The sequence below is a fragment of the Poecilia mexicana genome, unplaced genomic scaffold, assembly GCF_051168715.1.
Source record: "Poecilia mexicana isolate PSO_F unplaced genomic scaffold, ASM5116871v1 scaffold_14, whole genome shotgun sequence".
NCBI lineage: Eukaryota > Metazoa > Chordata > Actinopteri > Cyprinodontiformes > Poeciliidae > Poecilia > Poecilia mexicana.
The window spans coordinates 5,060,720-5,085,763 of record NW_028263383.1 but is presented as its reverse complement, the minus strand read 5'-3'; the positions used below and the strand labels follow the sequence as shown (position 1 = coordinate 5,085,763).

The 25,044-nt window shown below is 37.7% G+C and overlaps 2 protein-coding genes across 5 annotated transcripts; both read right to left on the bottom strand.

Annotated features, from left to right (window-relative positions):
• Positions 1-617: 617 nt before the first annotated feature.
• Positions 618-8,845, bottom strand: birc2 (baculoviral IAP repeat containing 2). Of its 2 annotated transcripts, none has more exons than XM_014992748.2 (14): positions 8,728-8,845; positions 8,147-8,222; positions 6,191-6,978; positions 5,803-6,083; positions 5,391-5,693; positions 4,558-4,846; positions 4,018-4,117; positions 3,845-3,923; positions 3,709-3,757; positions 3,385-3,627; positions 3,206-3,304; positions 2,819-3,013; positions 2,013-2,054; positions 618-1,090 (listed from the first exon to the last, which is right to left on the bottom strand). In XM_014992748.2, the coding sequence occupies exons 3-14, from the start codon at positions 6,282-6,284 to the stop codon at positions 897-899; spliced, it is 1,968 nt and encodes a 655-aa protein (XP_014848234.2). In that variant the 5' UTR covers positions 6,285-6,978; positions 8,147-8,222; positions 8,728-8,845; the 3' UTR covers positions 618-896. The 2 variants fall into 2 exon arrangements, with proteins under 2 accessions (XP_014848234.2, XP_014848244.2); XM_014992758.2 differs by having other exon boundaries at positions 2,858-3,013; positions 8,728-8,776.
• A 2,253-nt stretch (positions 8,846-11,098) lies between these two features.
• On the bottom strand, positions 11,099-25,037 carry LOC106921226 (transcriptional coactivator YAP1-like). 3 transcript variants are annotated; one of them, XM_014992770.2, is made up of 9 exons: positions 24,788-25,037; positions 24,233-24,465; positions 20,404-20,588; positions 19,607-19,761; positions 16,457-16,558; positions 16,129-16,226; positions 15,896-16,020; positions 14,800-14,906; positions 11,099-13,963 (listed from the first exon to the last, which is right to left on the bottom strand). In XM_014992770.2, exons 2-9 carry the CDS (start codon positions 24,434-24,436, stop codon positions 13,788-13,790), a joined length of 1,152 nt encoding a protein of 383 aa, XP_014848256.1. In that variant the 5' UTR covers positions 24,437-24,465; positions 24,788-25,037; the 3' UTR covers positions 11,099-13,787. The 3 variants fall into 3 exon arrangements, with proteins under 3 accessions (XP_014848256.1, XP_014848272.1, XP_014848279.1); XM_014992786.2 differs by having other exon boundaries at positions 14,806-14,906; positions 24,788-25,036; XM_014992793.2 differs by lacking the exon at positions 16,457-16,558.
• Between the last annotated feature and the right edge of the window lie 7 nt (positions 25,038-25,044).

Sequence of the window (25,044 nt, the reverse complement as noted above, 5' to 3'; positions counted from 1 at the left end):
TTTAAGAGATGCCACCAAACCTTTTGTATGTATATTACATACTTGCTTTCATTGACTGATAGGAAACTAAAGTTTTATGTTCTGGGATTTAAACCTATGGATTGGCAAATTGTGAATTTATTTTTTGACAACCCTTATAATGAAATGTTAATGCCATATGTTTTTTGCACTTGTTTATGTAGGTATAGGCAATATGTTGAAAGATGAGAACATGATGGAAATCTCTTAAAGCAGAGATCATGGTATCCAAGTAGATTCATAAAATAATTTCTGCGAGTGTTTTTTTTTTATTGTAATTTTAGACCAAACAGTTTGAAAACCGAGTACCGTAAATAAACTTTTTGTTGCAAGATTCTGAAAACTTTCTAGTTATGAACTTAATTTGAAGTTACTAAGCAAACTTCAGTTGTTTTCATAAGCCCAGTGATTTTAAATGAACTTCCAATAACCCTTAAGGTAAATCCCAGTGATAAATTGTAATATATTCTATAAATCTCTGAACATGCCACAAATGTTGATTTGTGGCATGTAAAGTTTATAGATTTTCAAAAACCTATAATAAAAATGTGATGGATTTACATTGTGTATCCTTGGACAAATGACACATTCACATGACCTTTTAAGTTTTACTGGTTTAATAAAAACTTAGTAGCAGTAATACAGTGGATTCTGAAAGAAATGAGTTAATTGTACAGAAGGTTATTGCACTGATTGAAGATTGGATATTGCACACCTGATACAAGGGAAAAAAAATAACTTTTCAGACTGAACTGAAGAGTTATTCACATCTTGATAAACCTTTTGGGCAGTTTACATGAAATGGCCACAAAATGGCTAAAAGTAAATAATTTATTTTTACAACACATTTTGCTTTAAGTTCTTGGCATCATGTTGCCTCATGACAGAAAGGTTCGAACTGTGCCTTTAACAAGGCCTCTGCAGATTGGGCACTTCCTCAGGGATGGTGCACACTCCTTGCACACTACCAGGTGACCACATGGGATGAAGACGATGTTGACCTCTTTGTCCATACAAACTTTGCAGGTACGCTCCTCCTGCAGGCGCCGCAGCTGCTCCTCCATTGGTAGGTCTGTGGAGTCAGACAGAAAGTTTCAGTCAAGTATAATCATAAGAACCTGAACCTATTCACAAAAACTAAACACTACAAATACAATTGCACCACCTAGTGTTAACATCGTGTAGTGACAGTACATTTGTTGTATAAAGGAATCAAACTTATTACTGGTAGTTGGAGTTCTTCGCAATTTAAATGAAATGCAAGAGGTTTTAAACGAATGAAATTCAATACAAAAACTGACAAATCACAAGTGATGAAAAAACCTCAATACTCAATCTTTACAGTGTTAACCGCATATCAACCTTATCACTGAAATGCAATTTAAAATGTGGATTCTCAGTAATCCAGAACAGGACAGTCATTATTATTTAGGTAAGAAGGAAACTGGATAACTTCTCATTTCTAGATGTTTTTGCGTTCAACCCTAAAGCCGAAGCGAGAAAGTATTTTTAGGAACTAAGTTGTGTTGCCTTCTATTCAAACACTTAGAAGTAAAAATAAACATAAAATATTCAAGCACCAAATATCTTTTTATATAGATGTCACACAGGACAGTGACCATCTTCACACTGAACTTAAAATAGTCCGTGTGAAGATGATGTTAGATTTGTTGTTCAACGTAAAATTAGTCAAACTTCAACTTTAGAGAAAACTGGCTTTAAAAAAACCCAGTCATTCACAGTAGGTCACCATTTCCACTTCAATTTTGGAAATTATGACATGACCTCACAAACCCAAATAGCTTCACATGACTGTAGGTTGGGTAGATGTCATTTGTTATAACATCTTGCTTACTCGAAGACTCGTTCCAGAGATTGTATGTTACACTTCTCATTGAGTTCTTAACACTTCCTCTGCTATATTTATATTGGATCATTTTCCTTGTAGAAATGTCATAAGATTAGGTTGAATCTGAGGAAGAAATCTTTATTACCTGAAAGATCTTGGCTTGGTGAAGAAGCTTCATTTGACTGAGCTAAGAAAAGGAAAGAAAACATGTCAAAATCAGGCTTTGATAAAACAAAACAAAAACAATGTACTTTCAGAGTGAAATCCTGACTTTGAGTTTCCTCTTACTGGAGTCCATTTCAGATTTTTTAGCAAGTTTTACAACTGAAGTTGACCTCTGAATCATTTTAATAATCTTCTGTGGGAATAAATGTTCCCCAAATTTTTCTTCACCAGAAACTAAATTTCTGTTACATTTTCCAGAAAAGTTCAGATTTTAATTTTTTAATAATTATTTATACCAAATGAATGTTTTAGTATTTCTATAATTATATATTTATATTTGAAAAAACAAAAGAAAAAAACAACAGAAAACCAAAATGATTTTGTAGGTCGTCCAAATACTTTACGACTAGGTATCTCTAATCTGGTATGGATTATTTAACACTAATGACATTTATTTGAAGCACAGTTTGTAATTCATTAATTCAAATGCCATGTTGTGTTCAGCATTTAAACCAGTTTGAAATCCAGTGGATGATTTTAAATTTATGTCTAAACATTGAAGCTGTGAAATGACCCTTTTCTGAATCAATGTGGCTTTTATATGTTGTTCCTTAAAGTAACTCAAAACCTAGAGCAATGGCTTTGTGCAAACAAAACGTAATAATCATCAAATAAAGGCAAAAAAAATTTAAAAATGCAGAAACTCTTTACTACTACAGAAAATCAACATTTCTATAAAACCAAAGCGTGTTCAAAGTTGAAAAACGATGCAGCTAACTTCCATACTTCTCAGGTCTGTGTTGGTGTCCTGTGGTGAAGTCATACCCATGAGGTCTCTGAGCAGGTGGACGTCGTTTTTCTGGATCCAGTTGCGGAACACCTCGGCGGCAGCATTTCCTTTGTTGAGGACGAGTTCGATCAGCCTGGCAGTTTGCTGCTGGGCTGAGGTCTGGGCCAGCAGGCCACTGTAATCCTCAGCAGCTGCAGGTGAGCAGAGACCAGTCAAAAAACTAAAACTTACAGGAAACCAGCAGAAGGTTCAGCTAAATTCACAAAATCTTTCCCATATGCCAGCTGCTCAATGTGGATTAATATTAATCCTATTAGTTGATTCCTATAATCTCAAAGATCTGATAGCCTATATTAAATTAGATCAACAAAAGGTTAACGTACATAACACATTTTGCTCTCTTAAATGCTCCAACACCGGTTCGACACTCTTCAGACGCTGAGCCAATGCCGCCTGATGCCTCTTCACGAACGTAAAACCATCTAAAACAACAAAAAATTAAAAAACATAAAATTTTTGTTCAACAGCACAGAAGCAGCACATTTCTCAGTTATTTCCTCACCTGACGCCATCGCCTCTGCTAGCATCTCCCGTTCCTCCTCCCTCTTCTGGTCTTCAGCGCTGAGCAGATCTGAGACCAGCTCCTGGACAGTCCGGTAGTTCTCGCCGCTCGTCAGGATCTTGCTCTGCACCGTTTGCTTGACGAGGCTGCGGTCGAAGCCCATCTCTAGAGCAGATTTGATCACAGGTGTGTTCATCATGACGGCATCTTCTGACCGCTCCTCTCCTGGACCCAAATGTACCACTGATGGAGGAAAAAAATGTCATGAACAATTTAAACCTCTGTTATGGTAATATTTTTAACTTCATATGGGTTTAAACTCACCTGGTGGATCCACAAACTCTCTGGAGCTGGTGTCTCCTGTTGTTAGAAGCTTTTGGAGATAAAAAATTTGCATTTTAAATCACCTGGAGCAGCTTTTTATCAGCAAGTAAAATCCAAAATGATGCTCTGAGCTAACCTGCTCAAACAGGCGAGGGAATCGAGCCTGAATCTGGTGGACGAAGTCTTGTCCCTTCTCCTGAAGCAGATATTCACACCTGCAAAAGAACAATCAGGAAATTATGCTCAACAATCAGAGCAGTTTTATAAATAATAATGATGTTAAAAGAGTTTGGAAAAGGCAAAATTTACCGAGGAAACCATTTTGCATGTTCAACCCATGGATCATCCCCAGATTCCCAGCACCGCAGGCCTCCATCACAACAGAAACACTTGACATCATCGTTTCTCCCTGAAATACACACAGATAAATACACTGGGTGTGTCATGTGGTTTTAGGGGAATTTCAGGGACTTGGGGAAGGTCAACAGATGATGACAACATCTCAAAACGTGCCAATCATCTTTCTCTTTCTCTCTCCGGGGGGAAATTTAAATGATCTAGAAAGACTAGTTTGAGTTCTGGTACAATCATACCATAAGTTGTGTCCATAAAAATTTTGTCTACATGGAATTTCCAAGTGAAATAAAATGAAACTTTGCACTCAAAGCTGTTGTATAAAATCCCCTGCTCCCTCTTTCAGGGTAATTTTCATCACCTTTACAGAACTAATAAACACAAACAAGATTATTAGTAAAACTGCAGTTCCTAATTCCTGTTTAGCCACTGGACGAGGAAACAATCACAAGACCAGCCACCTAATAATAAATAGTAATAGTGAGCTGTCCTTACCCACATAGTAGAAGCCGGCCTTGGCCAGCTGTTCGGGTCGGACTGGAATACGAGACGGCCAGTTGACGAAGGTGAGAAGCCGCTCATCGCTCTGCTGCATGGAGGGGTTGGACACACTGGTGAGGGCTGGGGCTCCGGCTGGCACCTGGGATGTCGTTGCTAAAGATACGGTTCCCGCGGCGCCGGACAGCGACACGTTATCGGCTCGGTCCCCCCGGACGAAGCGACAGTTTGGGTAATGGCGCTGATGCTCGGATACAGCCCGGTCACCCGGTTCCCAGTTGTTCAGCTGCAAACCAAGACAAACTCTGGTCAAAGGTCACCGACACTTCACAAGAGACTTGAGGGAAGAAAAAAAATGTGTGTCTTAGGAAATATCACAAAAAGAAAAGCATGAATTTCTTAAAAATTAATTCTGATTATTTTGTTTTATTTCGATTTATAAAGTCATGATTATAATAATTTGCAGAAATTTAACATAAACAACCTTAAAAATGTAAATGCAAAATTTTACTTCTCAAATTTGGTACATAGTTTTGCTAAAATAAGTTTGACTTTTTTATAAATGCTTTAATTATGTCACTGAAACTGTAAACCCACAAGAACTTTTGTTGTCTGCACTTAATTTAATATTTCCAATTATATGAAGAACAAATGAATAAAGACAGATAAATCTCAGAATTTAATCTGGCAAGATCTGAAATCCTGAAATAGGAAACGCATCGCTAATATTAGCTCCAAAAGCTTACATAGCATCTGTCTGCATCGTGTTAACAGGTGCAGAGAGAATAAACATGGTATTAAAAAGGTCAATAACTCCTTTAGATGCCCACCTGTCCGCCGCAGCTGAAGCAGGCCACCCTGTCCCCTTGGCCCAGGTAGTAGAAGCCCGCCTTGGCCAGCTCTGTGGGGGTGATGATGGAAAGCGTCCAGGAGTGGAAGGAGTCCAGGCGGTCCTGCTCTCTGCGCATGCTTGGGTTGTGGCACGTGGGTCTCTGATGGGACATGTCCTCTACACCCCGAGAGCTCAGGGGACTGGAGGGCGGCAGAGCAGAGAAGGCCGTGTTCAAGAAACCAACGGGATCCTCGACTTGGCTTACTGACGGGTTGGGAGCAGCCGGACCGGGACCAGGAAGCTGGAGGAGGAGGAGAACGATGGGACTTTAAAACAATATCAGCTTTCTCAGCCGACTCTTCTCTCGTATTAATCATGTCGTCTTTTGAGTAGACAATCTTTGATCTTACTGGTAGAGCCGGGGCGATACGGAGTGGAGAGAAAGCAGAGTGGGAGGAAGAGAGAAGGTTGGTGGTGGATGGGAGGCTCTGAATGAAGGAGCAGGAAGGCGAGAGCTGTCTGTGTTTCTCTGTCGGACAGTCCCCAGCCTGCCAGCCCTCGGCCGTCACGTTACACCTGAAGCACTGCACCCGGTCGCCCACGCCGGTGTAGAACCAGCCCGCCCTCGCCAGGCTTCGCTCTGTGACAGGGGAAGCTGGGAAGCGGGCGAAAGTAGATATGCGATAGAGCTCTGGGGGAAATAAACAACAGCACAGTGTCACTTTAGATGGAGAGCAGCGGGAAACGAATGAAGATAAATTTGAGTTAATGAATCAAAGGAAAGGTTAAAAAAAATACCTGAAGAGTTGTCGTATTGTAGATCAGGTGGCGGCCCATTACGACACAGTCCCATCAAAAACTGGTTGTTTTTTAGCTGAACCAGAGTTTCCATTTTTGGATTTTTTATATTAATAGTAAGAAAAAAAAAAAAGAGATGTCCCTTCGAGGGAGAGGGGTTTGAAAAAAACCCAAGGTCTTTCTTTCATTCAAACATATTCACACTCAAGTCACACATACACACACAGAAACTGAGAACGCCAATACAGCTAAATTAACCAAAGACAAGATGGGACGCCTAAGAGTGAAAATGAAGGCAAGCCACGCATAAAACTTAAGAGCTCATATTCTCTACTTATTTTTTTACCGGTAGCTAACGGGAAGCACAAAAGCTAAAGTCCAAAACCTGTCAGAAACAGTGCAAGTAAATATGTAATTAAACAAAGCACTGCAGTGTACCAAACCCAGCCTGAATATTATCATTATGAGTCTGATCCTGGGACAGATCAACCAGGATCAGTATACAACCTGTTGTTCTCTACCTTTACCACAGACATATGTAACCCTTGAAACTTCTGTGTAAGCTTAAGGATAAACATTAAAATAAATTAAAACAACAACAAAAAAACTCAAGCATGCACACATACAGACCTGGGAATATGTGCTTTCAAACCCCTCTCCCCGTTTGGGGCATCCCTTTTCTGGGTGTCTAAGCTTCCATAATTGAAGGCTAAAAATCTAATTAAAAAATATTTTTAATCTTTTAGAGGATAATGAAATTCCCCCTTTGAGTTATTTTCTGGTGGAACCTGCAGAGACACAAGACGAGAGATAAATAAAAACATACTTGAAATACCTAATTATGTGAAATTATCAACTGGTTTTAGTTGAACACTGTCATATGACAGATTTCTGACACTTTGTTGAACTATCTGTTTGGTAAATAGACGTACCAACAAGTTTTAAAAAGTTCACCTTCAAATCTACAAAGTTTTCAGTGTGACAGTCTGGAATTTCTTCAAGCAGTTTGGAGTGGTTATAGTTTTCCTACACATCTTTTTTGTATTTATTTTTACTTTATGATTTACCATCTCAACAAATTAGAATTATGCAGCAGTATAAGCGGCGCACAGCTATTTATACGTCTCTTTCCATGACCAGTTCAATATAATTTGGTTGTTTTACCTAGAAATGAATCATACTGTGTCGTGTTGATCTCTATGTTCAGCTTATCCTAATCAAACTACTTTTTAAAATTAATTTTATACGTATAAAAATATACGCGAATGTTAGTGAGACGAGGTCATATATTTTAATTGAGGGATTTTTAGTTATACAAGACGGTAAGTTAGAATTGTGTTGTGCAAGAATCAAAGAAGTGTAAAATATATATTAAAATCTAGTTTATCATCTGGAAACAATTAGTTGGTTAATGATTCCGCAAAAGTAATTACAGCTAGGTGGAAAGTCCCAAAGGGACGGTGTTTCCCTCCCATACCAAACCTACATTTTTTATTAACAACACCTGTTTAACCTTTACATCATGCAAGGGGGAAATAACCACATTGCAAGCAAAAAGGAGTCTCCATTTCCTCTAAAACCTTCGCGTTTGAATATTGTTCCGGGTACATTAGCTTTATTGTGTTACATTTTTACCAAACATTTGCTAGCGTTATGGCGTTTCATTTCTAGCACAGCAGATGAGTAAATGCCAACTGAATGTTTTGAGTCAACATCTAATCCGAAAATAATGACGCAGCGAAAAAACACTCAAACGTTCTTTTTTTGTAGCTCTACAGCCGTTAGCTCGCTCAAGCTAACCTCCGCTAATGCTAATAAAAAAGGATTTAGTCCGCTCCACAACTCATTGTTCTGTGTCTCAGTGGACAATTAACTCAAACGGTCTACTGTAAAGGCTCCATTACGAAAACAAAACCACACAAACAGCTGCCCTTTTCAATTTTATATAGCACTCACCAGCTTAGCTCGCAGACTGACAAAGCTCGGAAAGTCCCTAACGTTCCGAAGAATTGACGTCACCTTCCGGCTATTGCTTAAAGAGCAAAAATGAAAACAGTCATTAAAGGAACGAATGAATGAATGACTGAACTGCTCCTGGCAGCCCCTTGGAAATCACACAGGTTAAAAAAAATAGTGTGACTAGAATTTAAATGCATCAGAATCAGATTTTTGGTCAAATCTCTAGTTTGCTTTGACAAAACCATGTTGCTGAAAAAAACCCCACATTGCTATATAAATACCTTAGTCGCCAAAAAATCCAAATAAATGCGTTCAACAAAGAAGCACCAATTAACTTGTATTCACAAACTTTGTCTAGGATAAATCAAATAAAAATAAAATGGACAAGACAATATTTAATAGCAACCAATATAAGCAATATTTTTAATTCAGCTGGGTTAAACTTAATGTAATTTTAAATCCCAGAAGAATTTTAGATAATTTATCTATGGACCAATTAATGACATCACTGACCAGTCCAATTTTTAAAATAACTGCAGTCAAAATAACAAATATTTCACAAAGACAAGGTTACTTACATCTGCTCGGTGCTCGCTGTACTTCGGAACAAAAGTAGATTTGAATTTTCACGTGTCTTTTAACCCTAGATCGCCACGCCCCTGTCTCAAAAAGGAAAGCGAAACACATATCCTCCTGACTACAAGTAGTTCATTTTTGTCCTCTGTAGAGGACATTTCTAAACTTGAATTAATTCCTTTTGGTATCTAGAGAGGACATTTAGGGCTTTTCAATGATACCACATGTGAAGGGGTGGGACTTTTGTACGTACCTTTTTCTAATTCATAAAAATGGCGTTCATCAGTCATAACACATTTTATGGGAAGAGGCAAAGTGAGTGCATAAGTATTCTAATTACCTTACAAAAGACTGTGGGATTTTGAAAAAATGGTGATTGGACCATTTTTTTCCCTGGTAGTCAGGAGGATATCTGAAGAAACGTTCGTAGTCTTAGCCTAACGTATGCTTTATTGACCTAACAGTGAGCTGAGCTAAGTTTTGATTTCAGGCTTGGAAGAAACCTCTGATATTTCCCATTTCAAATTTGGACTTTTGGGGACTTCCTGTCTGTTTTGCCTGAACTGCAGGCTACAGGCAGTGGTTTCTCCACAGTTTGACCAGTTAAAAATTTTAAAGCAAAAAAAAATAATAATAATAAAAAATAGTACTATCACAGTATTTAGTACGACGTATAAACAATAAATCTATCCCCGTCAGAAATATTAAGCAAAAAAGTGGTTACCAGAGTAAATATAAGGACATTAGCTATATATCAACATTTACAGATAAAATCACAAAGAATGATCAGGAAAAAAAACTGATTTAAAAAATTAATTGTACAGATAATTTGAAAAAGCATGTCTTCAGTTGCTTTTTTAAGATTAGCCCAGACTTAAGACAACATAACAAAAAAAATGAGCGACCCACTCAAGTTTTTTTCGCTGTGTCCTTAGTAGCAGACTTAGGTTGTGAACCTAACAGATAGTAGATGTCTTTGATAATTCAATGGCAGAAGATTGACCAAGCAAATTAAAGCTGAAGTCAGGATTTTAAAAGAAATTCTAAAACCATAAGGAGCAAAGCAGGAGTAATGTGAGCTCAATCATCCCAAACAGAAATTTTCTTAATTCAAATATTTTATCAAAAATATTTAATAAAATGTGAATACCCATCCTGGATGAGCTGTTTTGAATGATTTTCAAGAGTAATTGAAAAATAAGTGTTTTTAACAGCAATTAGGTGCTATTAAGAACTGCACCTAAATTCACCTAAATTCCTCCAGTCTGACCTTGTTGCAAAAAATGTCACAAAACAGGTTCAGAGTGACCAGGCTGTCCAGGGCAGAAACCACCTGACCCTTCACCTTCTCAAAGTTCAAACTAATTCTTTAATTAGTTTTTAATTTATTTTTTGGGAAATTACGTTATTTAGACAGTTTGAAGAACTTTGAGTCCAGATAACAGAGATAAGAAACTTAATGAAGAAAAGAAGTGGGCCCAAACCAGAGCCACAGATTTCTGATCATTAGAAGCTGACAGGATATGGTTGATATAAACACAGGAGTCATCCTAAAACAGTGTGACTCCTCAGAAACCATTTGTTACTCATAAGCATGTGATACCAAGAAGGGAGTTCAATAAGCTGCACCTGATTGATCATGAGGTGTAATCCCTGTTCTGATGAAACAGTCAGTACTCATTTCACAACGATGTGAAAAACCACACAGTACAAATTAGGTCATCAATAGGTTATCTGCAGTTTGCCATGATGACGTGGGAAGTTCAAAGTCCAATGTCTGCTATAGAAGTGCTCAGATCAGTTAAAAACCACAGTTGAGCTAATAAATATAGAAGAGTGTTGAGAATGACAACACTAATTACATAAATCCAAGCAAGAAAGAAACGAAAACTCCAGGGATCAAACCTGCAGCAGGACATGATGAGCTGGGTATTTTTGTGGGTGGGTGGGGAGTTCAGTTCAAATCCAGCCCGACTGAACTTAAAAATTTATGCTAAGATGAGCTGGAAAATTGAAAGAGGGAAAATTCCAATGTATGTGGGCTGAAAATTTTTTTTTAATTTTTTTTTAAAATAAATTTTCCCTTAGTCTTTTTATTTCCCAAAGACAAGAGAAATAAAAACAAAATACTATGGAAAGCAGAGACCGTTACATTGAGATTTTTTAAATTTGCGTCATTCAGATGTTCACATCTAAATGAAATCTTCTTTAATGTGTGTCAACTTGCGTTTTGATGCAAGATTAAGTTTTAATGCTCTGAATTTTCAGGAATAAAATATAAATCCTACCAATTCAGCTAAGCCATTACAGGTAGATATATATACACCTGTGTGCTGTTTGGTCGTAGAAATGAACAGAACAAGAAGCAAAATATTCAGGTGTAATTTAAAAGTTTATTAAACAGAAACTTCTTTAATTTGATTATAATTATATTAATCATGCATAAACAAGTAAAAAAAAAACAACCTCAAATCAAAACTCTTTGTAAATAGTATAATAAATGTTATTATATGCAACATACAGAACATAGCAAGTGTCATGCATGCCAAGATAAATAATAGACTTGGTAGTGTGTTTGATGATGTGCAATAAATCACTTGTTAAGCTGTTCGGCACTTTAAATGAGAGCGACTAAAACAAGACCGGCTGCTTATGTGGGATTTTCAGAATGAAGTCTTCAGCTATAGCACTGCATAAACATTAAACAAAGAAGTCGGTAAGGAACCAATGGTCTTATCTGGTCATTCATGGCTTAATACTCAGATCAACTCTAAACACACTGCAGAAACAACCAAGTAGATAAAAACAGATATAATTTTCACATGGCTTGACTTGACAAGGGAAAAAAAAAAACAAACTCCCTCATTTACCGATGCTTGGACCTGATGTTTGCAGTTTTAATAAAATATTCTAAAAATGCAGCATTTCAAATTGTATGTCACCTTTACCAGGAATCCCAACTTCTTTAAGGTGTTTAATAATAAAATATATATATTTTTAGCAATATTTGTTACATCTGGGCAGCTAAGTGTTTTGGATTGATATTGGCTGAATAGTAAATACATAAGTAGGGAGGGACATCAAAATTGATTTCATGTTTAGAATAAAGAAAAAAGGAAAAATTCATAAAATTGACCATTGTAGTCACCTGTATGATCGAACCAACTGTTTGATCTTAATGGCATAATTTTATCTCCACTATAAGCTTACATGGCTAGCTTAAACCTCGAGACCAATCATGGGATAAAGCATTCTTTAAAAATGAAGATTTGATGGTATTACAAAAATGTACGGCATCAACTTAATGTTTAAAAACACTTCAAAAGGGTCCTTTAATTCTAAATGTATTTACATGAATAAGAATCACACAAACAATCAATGCAATATTTAGAAAGCTAAATAAAAAAAAATAAAAATAAAAAAGCTAAGAAGGTTTGGGATTTTTTTCCACAAAACACTTGAATCTCACTTTCTGATGCTTTGACACCAACAACATTCGCTGCTATGACTTTTGAGTGAAAAGCAGAATCAAAAAGAAATACTGGATCAAGAAATAGTCAGTATATGGAACAGATTTTCAGAAATAAATGAAAAAGTAGCATCTAAAATGTTGGAAGTCAAGGAGAAAGTGAGAATCTTATACACTTTAAAGCTGATGAGATGAGAAAAGAGGCTGTCACTATTTGAGTGTCTTTCATATTGACCCGGCAGCTCAAACTAATGATGGGGAATACTAGGAATGTTTCAATCCAGTATTGCAAAAAAATGTTACGGAATAATAATAATTGCAAAAATCTTAGGCTGCAAATATTATTTCTCATACATTTCCCAGGTCAGATGGCAACTAGAGAGGACTTTTTCCAAAACAAGAGTTTGTCAGAGTGAAAATGAAACAACTATCAGCACAGTGGAGTTCATTAGAAATCCAAAATAAATACTGAACCTGTGAAGCTCATGTTCAGTGCTGGCATTGAATAGAAGTCTGCAATAAAAATATCTGAATAAACAAACAAACAAAAACAAACAAAAAATACTAAAAGTGTTATAAAATTACCCAAATATTGGTGGCCTATATCAATATGATTTAAAAAAGTTGTTTTTTGAAGGTTTTTTAATCATTATTGAGAAAAGAAAAGCTAAGAATCAAAAACAAACACAGAACAAGAAACTGATGAATGAAATCCTGCATTATGTTGGACTTCACCCTGATCATGTGCTCATTTGCTTATATAGTCTCGAAGTTTTAAAAATCCATATTTAATGTTCAAAACTAATACATTGGCAATATTCTTTAGAATCAGCTGGATTTGTTGAGTCAGGCAGACAAATCCTAAGAATCTTGTACTTATTTTTAAACTTGCGCATCTGATGCAAGTTTAGGGAGGAAATAGTGTTATTTTCTGACTCACCACAAGAGGGCGCCATTCCCTCCGTTTTAATAAGAGATGCCCTGAGATTTCGAAACTATCGCGGTTTTTACCTAAAAAAACCCTTTGATTCTTTGCTCACTTTACGCCAAAAATGTTGTTAAACGTTGTTTTTAAAATACAACTCTGAGTACATGTAATGAAATCACAAATTGCTCAGACGTAGTAGCATGAGATGCTGCTTTTAACTTTCACAGGTCACTTGGGTAATTTAGGAGCTTTAAACCTTTTTTTTATGTTTTATTAATTTATTAAATAAAATCTTTATGTTACATTAATGCTATTTTACCAGGTTTTTTTTGTTCAAACCACTGAACCAAGAACACTTGACTCTTACTTAAGGCAATCCCAAGTGTGACTTTGGATGGAGGACCAGGATGAAAAGAAGAGGAGCATTTGCAAAAACCAGACCCAAAAAGAGAAAACCTCCAGCTTTTGAGAGAGTCATTTGTTTTTTTCACACGGCAGGAAGTGAATTCTGTAAGTAGATATCCATCACATATATCTGTAGCATATTCTCTCTGAGAAGCTGTTCTGTACCACTTTTAAATCCGAATCAAATTTCCCAGAATTCTCAGTCATGCTACAAAAGCTCGATTTCAAACCACACTCAAACGGACGGCGGCTGCTTGCGTCTATAGCCAGGTGAGTAGGCTGTCCCTGTCCATGTGCGGCCCGGAGAGAACTGTGTCCATTTCCATCAACATGTCTGAAGTCAAACTGTCGGGGATGCCGGACATCAGCTCCTCATTTATTGGCAGCACGGGCATCGACTCTTGCAGGCCCATTGAGGGAGGCTCACTTGAGTCACCTGAACAAATCACAGGCACAGAATGAGATTTACAATAACCTGGACAACTTACATGCATCTATTGCACCAATGTACAAATATATATATATATATATATATATATATATATATATATATATATATATATATATATATATATATATATATATATACACACACACACGCGCGCGCACACACACACGCACACACACCCCCACACACACACACACTAACAAGAATTCAGATTATTTAAGCTACTTTATACATCTTTTTAAGGTGAAATAATTAATTTGGGTACAGAAGTTTAATAAATTAAGTCTATCTATGTAGAAAAAGACCCTGGTAATGTCTTACAGCTGCAATATTTAACTTTTATGAAAAATATTTTTCTTACACATTTGTTGAAACTGTCTCTATGTTGTTAGACAGACGAGGGTCTTATCGCTGTCAGTCGCAATCTTGTTTGATTTGTGTTATCTGCTATGCTGCAGCTAGCTGAGCCTGTTGTGAATGCTAAGGCTAGTTAGCAAGGCCACCGATGTCAGTGGCAAACGGTTTTCAGGTGATAGCAAGTTGTTTCTTGGCCATTAGCACATTTAGCAGGGATGATTGACAGCATTAAGACCCTCCTCCTGGCTCTTATTGTTGTTGTTTTTTTTTTTAGCATTTCAGCAATAGCAGCTCAAAGAGGAGGTGGAGTAGATCGGTCTTTTCACAGATTACTTGTCACATAACATACTACCATGACATGGTGATAGGTTCAACAAATATGTAAAAAAAATATTCTTGATAAAAAAATACATACTGGAGCTTTAAGAAAAGAACAAATAAGAACAAAAATACAGAGAAAAATGTACCAATACCAGTGTCCATGTGATCCACAGAGCTCAACATGTGGTCCGACGTGCGTGATAAGCTGCTGACACTCAGACCACTGTCAGTGCTTTCGTTGCGAGAGTGAGCCCTGAGTAAGAAACAAATAATTATCTGCAGTTCTAAGATAATCTTTTTCCTTCAGGTCTGGCCACCTTTTGCACTCAGAGAATAATTATTTTGGTCAGCATAATTCAGCAAATATATTTCGTACCGTTTCTGAAATGTAGCAAATGTACGAAGCTTACAACTTCTGTTCAGAAGTTGTTGTAAGCCAGTATGAAAGTGATGTTTAGTTTCTCTGAAGTTACTCTGATGCTGTGTCACGTTTACCACAAGTTTCGACTTGGATCAGGGAATCATGTTACAGCCAACAATACAACATTTCAGCTCTAAGGTGGGAAACTCCGTGGGTTTTACTAATTGTTTTTCTGAGTGACAGAGTAAAAACTACCGTGGGGAAAAAAAGCCAAAACAAACCAATTCTCAGCATTTTATGCATTCAAACACCAAAGGAAGATGTTCCCAAATACTTCCCGTTAGAAGTGAGGTTACTCATTTTAATTTGGGAACTTCATATACTCTCTGAAGCATGGCTGCCATGTTGGATTCTGCACTCTCAGTTTCCTTCTTGGGATTTCAACTTTTGGCACTTCAAGTAGTTTCAAAATTCAGGCACTGTGAGTCACAGTGACACCTGACTGAATGCTGCATGAAGCGTTCTTTGAATTAATCCATTTTTTGACCTCAGGTCCTGGACTTTCACTTCAACCAATCTATTATGTACTGTCTGGCAATAGATTGGACAAGCCTGATTAGTTCAGAAAGAGTCTTGGGAACCTTTCTGAGCAACAACGCAGTATCCAACAGATTCTATATAAACACTATAAAACATCTTCAAGCTATCTGCTAACTTTAATTCCTTTGTTAGCCCAGTAAATGCAATTTAGGGTCAGGAATAAAGATACATTTACAAATCTACTGGCACATTTTTTTTTCTGAGTATTCTGTGTATGAACAATGCTACTGTAAATTGAGTACTTTTCACTAACTTGTAGTATTGTGTTAGTAAAGACGTACCCGTTAAGGTTAGATTCTTGGTTTAAGGCCCTGATCCTGATATCCACCGATGGGACAAGCATCTGTGCGCTTCTGTCATGGTCCATCCCGCCGGGCATCTGGTTGCTCCCTCCCGCCTCCTGCACCTGAATAACTTGTATGCTTAATTTCATTTAACTTTAAAGAAAGCAGAAGTTTAGGATAGCATTGAATATTTATGGAACGACTCGCTCCGGCTTGGTATTCTCACTGACCTGTGGGGCAAATTGTGGAGGGACGGGATGCTTCAGTCTGAGCTTTTCTAGTCTTTGCTGGATTGCCAAAGGGAGGCCAGCTGGGTTCACCTTAGGGGCTACAACACAAAAAGACATCAAGAATATATGCATGAACCTCTTTGAAATGAAACATAAATCATACAATGAAACAATTCATGAAATAAAGAGTGTCCAACACCTTGAGATCCTTCTTTTTTGCTGTCTTGTTGCCAAAGATTGAGCTGTTCTAATAGCGCACATTGGAACACAATGTTTCTCATTGACAACTGTCAACTCAGGAGGCACAAAATCTGTTATAGTGTGCTACCTAGACGCGGGTCGTCCCATGTGGTTTCCTGTTTTATGTGATCAATGTAGTACACCTCTCCTTCTGCAGTCACAGCCTGCTCCCAGCCTTTAGGCAGTGGACCTGAACAGCAGTAAAAGTACAGAGTGAGAAGGCAAATGGTTGCTGGAGCCAAATGGAGTGTTGAGAGGAAAGTTTGTAGTTTGCAGATTTTAGGAAGAGAAATGAATAACTGCTTTATTTTATTTACAATTTTAAAAAATAAAACAACTGTAAGTGCATTTTGCCTAACCTCGGTGTGTGTGTAAAATGAACGTCCATCCTTAAAGGGTCTGCTCACCCAAATCACACTATAAAAATTTTAAAATACCTCTCAGAAGAAACAGTGTCTCCAATGCTGGGAACATTTACAAAATAAGGTAACAAATCTGATTGCGGCTTTGCCGTAGTTGAGGATCTGGGTGATGTCCTGCAGTCCGTTGTACAGTCAGTTTGTTTTCTACCAAATACTGAAAGCAATATTTGACTCATTAGATGGTAAAGAGTCAGTCAGACCAAGGTAACGTTTAAAAACTAGGGGTTACGTTGAGAAAAAGTGTAAACCTTCTCATTCAACTCTGTGAACTTTGATTAACAATGTTACAATCCAAAGAATTTATTTTCTTATTCTCCAACTTAAAAAAGTAAATCAAAATCCACAAAACCTACATTTTTTGCTTAATGCTTAAAATAAAGAACCATATTTCTTTTTATATTTTAGAACAAAAACAAATGCACAAAGAAAATTTACAAATGATCTTGAGTGGGAAGTTGCATATGTGTTCAAAACAAAGTAGATTGTCACCTAATACAGACAAACATTCCTTGAAACATTCAATTGATATGCTCAGACAAACAAATGTGATTACAATATTTGCAAGGATGATCTTGTGGTTAGCACAGTAAGTCTTCTCTGAGTGTCACAGTACAGGACAGAGTCTCATCCCCACAATCAATGACTTTAATCTGCTTTGAGATTAACATTGTTGTGGATGAAGACATCCACTGGTTTTAATCGCTACTTTTTAACAGAAGCATCCAGATGAGGCATTTGTTACAAAAGGAGAAGATGATGGATTTCTTTATTTTTTCACAGAAAACCTGTGGCAAATAAAACCCCGACTTTGCCTCCACTTTTTTCCAACACTCAATCAAATGGTAACTAAGTAAGTAACATTTAAAAAATGTGCATGACTGAAAGTTTCTTAATTTATGTTGATATTTTAAAAATCACTGCTTTTTATTATGCAAGTGGTTTGTAAAGCTGTTTCACAGGCTTTTCCCATTTCGCTGTTGATCAAACAAATCAGGGTGTGGACGACCTAATGTTCACACAGCAGACAAAAGTGGCGTCAATCCAACTTCTCTACCAATATATTACTGGTATCTGATTTCTTTTAAAGACAGTGTGAGCACAAATCATTTTTTTTCTCTCGATATCACACCCAGGTCACTTACATACACGCTCCCAAACTGGATTCTTATCTGATGTTGGTGCAACCAACTTGAACGGTCATGTCACATTTCATCCAACTTTTAAGTCATCGAGGTGTGACAAACATCGCAATTTTGTTGGGAGGAGTCGCCAAGTACCAAGGTCAGAAGTAAACAATGGACTAAACAAGTATGGCGGAAAATGTTGATGGAACTTGTCACGACTGCACAACAAACTCAGAATGAATGAAAATAATAATAAAAAAAACAACTAAAGATTGGTGTCTGCCAAACATTTGGATTAAGACTTTAAAATGCACAGTGCCACTTTTTAAGCATTTTTTTTACCATTTAAAACTACACTGACTGTAAAGGAGAGACAACACTGGCTGCCTTGGCTCCCTGTTTGTCAGTATCATATGACCTGCTCTGCAAACGGCAAAATATGAGGTGCAAAAACAATAGATAAAAAGGCGAGAGATTCAAGTTTTGCATAGGTTACAAGTGGATTTATCAACAAGTCCTATCAAAGCATGCAGTAAACATGCTAGATTTAGCCTGGAACTTCAATTCAACTATTGATAAAAATGGTGGAAAGTGTTGAGTCCGATGGGAATTTGGAAACCAAGCCCATTTTAACTGAGTAAAGTTGGTCTTAGAGAAACATGAAATATAAAGGATGCTCAGCTGAAACTCAGTCTGAGAATAAATATATGTTATTATCGAGAAAAACAGATTCTGCAACATCCTGCACATCATTGGTGAGCGAGTTAAAAAGTGGAACACAGACATGATAGTAATGAATATGGACACCAAATTATGTTACAAGGTGTTTTACCATTGCTTCCCTGTTATATGATTTTTATTTCAGCAAAAACGAATGTGTTACTCTCTCAATTTTAAAATTAGGGGCACAGTTGCTGCACTACTCTACATTTTAGGCATCTAAGCTAACATAGGGGTAATATTGATTAAATGTGATGTGGCATTGTACTGTAATTTGAAACTACTGAGTTTTCAAGCAAGTAGATGTATTGATTTTAATGTCGCATCGGCCTGGCACTTAGCATTGGTAAACAATTCATCTTAATTGAATAATCCGTTTCAGGGGCAATGAATTCTGATCTGGACATACATATTATTTCCGGCACAATGTGATATTTTGATGGGTGAAGCTCAACAAAGCTTTCAAGCAGCTTCTCCAAGCAGTTTTTCCCTCAGAGACGGTTTGTCAGTAACACTTAAAACCATTGTGAGTCTAATAATGCCTAATATGCAGGTGGATGACAACTGAAAGCAAAAGCCAGTTAAAAAGAGTTTTTATGAAAGCCTGATTGCTATATATATAAAAAATAAAAAATAAAAGATCTAATAGGTTGTACTTGAAGTCAATGATCACATGTTGCATCATCACATCCTGTGGTTGATTCTATCATTTAAAGAAATACAATTTGGGTAAACTGACCCTTTAGACATTTACATCAAGCTAATAATTGAAAAAAAAGACTTATAGAACCTGCATGATTCTTTTTGAATTGCACCCTGATGTAGGGTTACATATTAAGTCTGATAATTTTTCAAAGCAGAGGCATAAGTGTAAGCAACCCAAAGAGAATCCCAAAGGAACAACACCCAACACACTCCAAGTCAGAGGGAGACAGACGACAACAAAAAGGGCACAGCGCTGCAGTGTGATACCTGTCTCAGGAATAATATTTTTGGGTTGCGTAGTGGGCGCTGGGTTGCTGAAGGAGTGGGCGTGGCTCGGGGTGCAGGCAATCTGATGCTGGGCTGCAGCCGACTGAAGCTGCGACAGGCGGGGGTCCTGCCATGTGGTCGACCTCTGCGCGTGGCTGAAGAAAAAAGAAAACACACACACACACACACACACACACACACACACACACACACACACACACACACACACACACACACACACACACACACACACACACACACACACACACACACACACACACAGCAAGCAATGCATCTATTAAACCGCAGTAACCTGAAGGGCGAGGAGCGTTCTCCCTCAGACTCGCTTTACCTGTACGACCAGATGTGCTTGCACATCTATACTCCTCGAGACAATCTCAGGCTTTTCACAGAGAAGGAAACGTGCTCTCATCAAGGTGAAACCCAACAGGCCACAGAACTGGTTCAACTGTTACCTGTTTGCATGAGTTTTAATCCTGTGTACAGCTCTGCCACTTTACTTTTAGAAAAATGAGAACATCTTGTGTAGCAAAAGAATTACTTGTAGAAAAAAAACAACAATATTTTGAATCATATCAGAGCTGGAATGGTCCTTTCGGACATCTATCAGCCTAAAATATTAAGGTTGCCACTTTCCAGTTCCAAAATCTGCTGATTCAGAATCTGTCTTGCACAACCTGCTTTGGGAAACTGTCATCCAGCACAGAAACCCTTTTTAAAGAAAACCTGCAGAGCCAGAGATACAACACAGCGATAAAGCTGGAGGAAGCCCTTACTTGATGAAGTACCGTTGGCCAGTGGGCGTCTTGGCCATCTCCCAATCCTCGGGGAGTGGCACATCGTCGGGTATGACTGGTGTGGCCGCTACATTGACTGAGTTGATTGGGAGGGAGGCCGGGGAGGAATGAGCGCGAACGTGATGAGGGGCGAGGGAGCCGCACACGCCTCCGTCTGAACTGGCCTGACGAGAAAGGAGCAGGGTTAGCAAGTCTGCAGCGGAGTGACAAACGGCAATCCGAAACATAAACTGAGAGCAGAAACAAAACGAGTTCAAATGGGTTACTATAGACTGTACAAGAGTTGCTTCACACACTGGACAGTCTCACAGCCAAGCGGTTTTATTGCAAAGAAATGTACACTGGGAAATGGCAGGATTTTGTGATGCATCATTTCAAAACATTTTTTCCTCCTTTAACGTGGCATTTATCCTCCATAACTCAACCAAAAAACAAACAAGCTTGTATTGACCTGTTTGCATAAGTGTATGCATACACTTAACCCAAAACCTAAGCAGCTTTTGATCAAGTTCAACATTTAGTTTTCCTTGGCAAGAGTCCATCAGCATCCTTCAGCTTCAGTTTTCAATATTTACCTCTTCTGCCTGGCAAAGGTTTCCAAATCATTTAGACTGTGAGGACATATCTTGTTTAGTTGATGAACTAAACAAAAGAAAACCAATTCAAATTTGTTATTTACAAAACATGAAGTAATCCCAGAGCATGACTCTGCCACTACCATGTTTATGCTTCACTGTTGTTTTCTTTGGAATTGTGGATCAAAATTCAAGTTTGGTTTCATTAGACCACAAGTGGCTAAGCCTTTGGAAGACTTCAGTAAAGTTTGAAGGAAAAACTTCTTCAGAAAGAAATACTTCTGTCTTACAAATTTATCTTCCATCTGACACTTTTCCAATAAAGGACTCACACATGTGAAGCACATTGAGCAGAAACTCCTGCCGCTCCTTCACTGTTGCTGTCCGGCTCTTGGCATTGTCTTTGTAAGCATTGTCCATCAGTTGTGATTTCACTCTTTTCTCATATTTTCTTTAAGTTGTTACTGTGCCAACTGTGAATTCACAAATTCACATTGAATTTGTGAATTTATAATGTGGGATTGTCTTTCTGACTGACACATTTGTGCAACAAGATCTTTTGATCCGTTGTTCCCTCTCTGCAAACTTTAGTCTTGCAGGTTGCAAATGAGCAAATGATATCAAAATCCTTCTGCAGTAGCAGAAATTTACTTCTGCTTAAACAAGTTCACTTTAAATGGTAGCAGGTATGTAGTGAAGGGAAAAAATATTGTAAGTAAATCAAAAAGTAAATGAAACTTCGTTCATGGGAGGTTGTTCACAGGTGTGCATCCACATGCTGCCTAAGAGCTTTTTTTTTACTGATTGGCTTGATTTTCTATTCAAGTGTGCAGGATTTTTGTCACAACAAAATCATAAAAATATTTAAAATGGTTTATGATTTTTTTTACACAAAAATTATTTTTATTTTAAAAGGGGTTAATGCATGTTAAGCATCCCCTCTGTAGTGACTTCAATTTTTTTGTAAGAGTGACATAAACACTAGCCGAAACATCATGCAGTCTGATTTTAAGGGTTTAGATTCCCTAAAATGAAGCTCTTGCATGTGTTAAATGCTGCAAAACAATTCAAGTAACGATTGCACTCATTCACAGCTGGTGAAGTCGTGTTTGTTACTTTCTGCACCTTGTTGTGTTCATTCGATATTTTCCCACAGCTGGACCGTAAATGACAAGGAGATGAAATCAGCTACAAAGACGCGCATGAAGAGGTCTGATAATGGCAAAACTGAGCGACCTTTCGTGGTTGTAGTCGCTGGAGCTCTGAGTGCAACAGCCTGTATCAAACTAAGAAAATGCAACTTGAAATGAATTCAGCAGCGACTAAGAGACGTAAAACTGAATGAGATTTTTTTGTGGCCCTGCGTGGACACACAATGTCCAGTTAGAGTATTATAGCATCTGTGTATTCTTTGTCACCTTAGATAGTTTGTGCCTTCCTTTTAATGAATTGTGATCAATTTTACAGCAGTAAAATGTATGCATAAAGTTCTGATGTTTTAAACTGTCCACGCAGCTGCACAGGCCAGAGAAAAATAATTATGAAGCTCTGGATCTAAAAAGAGAAATGATTACTGCTATGCTAAGATTTGAGGACTCTGGACTCCCAAAACACTGGGACCAATGGATTACATTGTTTTGTTGTTAAAATTCCTATTTCCAAAGTATTTAGAGAACACTCTGGTTTTAAATTGGGGTCACGACCTCCTGACATCCCTAATGCAGTAGCAGATAAAAACAGTATTTATAAACAAATAATAATAATAACCTGGTTTTAATGTCATTTTACCAGTTTCATTTGGATACTATCAATCCTTCCATACCCAACCAAAGGCCAGTCAAAACTTTTTTCTCTATTTTTGTCCATGAAAATCAAAGTGTGCGGCTAACAAAAAGAAATTTTTGAACATAAACCTACAATCCTGAATCCTTTTGTACGTTTAACCCATGGATTCATTTCATGTGTTTGGAATCTATGTAAAAAGCAATGGTCAATGTTGAGAGGTGGAATTATTAAAGATTTAATCTAAATGTGAATCTTAGTAAATTAATTATAACTCAAAGTTAGTCAGAATTAATCTTGTTTGATTCCATGCTCACTGCCATACATGGCAACAAACTGATATAAAATCAATAAAAACTGAAAATGAATAAAATTAGAAGGCACCAAGTTGGCATAAATGAACTGTGACCAAAAGATTTTAGTTTTAAAAGGTCTAAAACTATAATTCTTAAATCCATTATTCTCCTGCTGCAGCAGAAGTACCACTGGTGGTTACCTGAGCTGCTTTTAGTGGGATTCATTCGCATGTTTGCTAATTAAGTCCAAGGTATATATGAATATATCACCAACAGTAAACAGATTATTTAGGTTTGATCTTTGCTTCCTCAGAAAAATCTGTGAATAAATTCTCTAGACATCCCTGTAAAAACTGAAGAACAGTGAATCTGAAAGTTTTTCCTCTGTCTATATACACCCATATATTTATATCTGTATTTATATTTATGTATTTATATCCATCCGCTATTTATTTCCATCCATATATATATAAAAAACACCAGTCTTGGAAATTTTAACCTTTGAGCAAATTTGCTATTTATTAGCAGTTCTGCTTATTTATATCTCATCAAACCAGAGATACACAAGGCACTATAAAAAAAATCTACCTGTGAACATCTAGGTGCTTTTTGTATGAATAATAATAATAATAATAATAATAATAATAATAATAATAATAATAATAATAATAATAATAATAATAATAATAAATAACATTTACTCGGGCTAACTACTATGCAGGTGATTACAGGTTGACTGCTAGAGCAGATAGCCTGACTACTACAGAAAATACTATTGGGTTATACTCTCTAAAAACCCCAACAGCAACAAATTAATAATTTCTGCACAGTATGGGTGCAAAACCACAACTCAATTAAGTGGGTGTTAATGCTGCAATGCATAAACAAATAAAACAAATAAATGTTCCAAGAAACAAATAGTGAGGATGTTTTTTTTGTTTTAAATAATGGCAAAAAGAAAAAAAAATCAATTATGTATGTTTGTACCGTGGTACTTCACTCGATGTTATATCGTGATGAACTCCTACTTTATTTCAGAAGCAGCACGCAAATGTGTGTTTTCCTGCTCAATTTCTAAATGAATTCACTAAATATTGGTAAATTTCATGCAACGATAACCATCCTGCAGAGTGAAGCAGTTTGCAGTAATATTACTTGTCTGGAGTGGCCCCTGGGCTCCGGGGGCTTGAAGAAAGAGTCCGGAAACTTCCTCATCCTCATGGGCACGGACTGGGTCTGCCTGGCCGCCTTGCCGGGGTTCATCACGGCGTTGAAGAGGGCCTCCAGCTCCGTGTTGGAGTCCCCGCGGACGTGCACGACCTGTTGCCCGGCCGGAGGCGCGCCGCGGTGCGCGTCCATGTCGCCCAAAGTTTGGAATCGAAACGTATCTGTAGAAAAAGTTCGCTCATGTAAAACAAACGAAGATTAAAACGCAGATTGCCAAGAAAAACGGGGTTGGATGCGCCTATGTGCAACAGTTACGATCAGATTTGTTTACACTTTCAGACCCCCCCTCCCTCTTCTATTAAACCCCCACCCCATTTGAACTTTTTGTGTCGCTGCCTCGGTGTTTGAAGCTCGAACTTCTCCAAGTTATTTAGCAACAGGAAAAACATCAAGCGTCAGGTAACGTGGTCAAAATGGTGTTATTTAAGCCAAGATCGCGGACAAAAATCAATCTCGGCAGAGCACAACATGCCTCCCACATACCTCAAGCAGCCAGAGCGTCCCCACTCCTCCTCCTCCTTCTTCTCCTCCCCTGTGTATTCCTGCAGGGAGAAAAAGAAGTCCCAGTCTGGAAAACACTCAAGCCGACTCCGTTTTCCCCGACACAGACGGTGGAGTAAAAACCCTTTAAAAGGCGAGGCAGGGCGCACACACAACAAACTGGCCGGGGAAGAGCGATTTCACCGAGACCTCTAAACTTTTCCCATCCAGCGTTCAGTCCAGATTCATATGATAGTGCG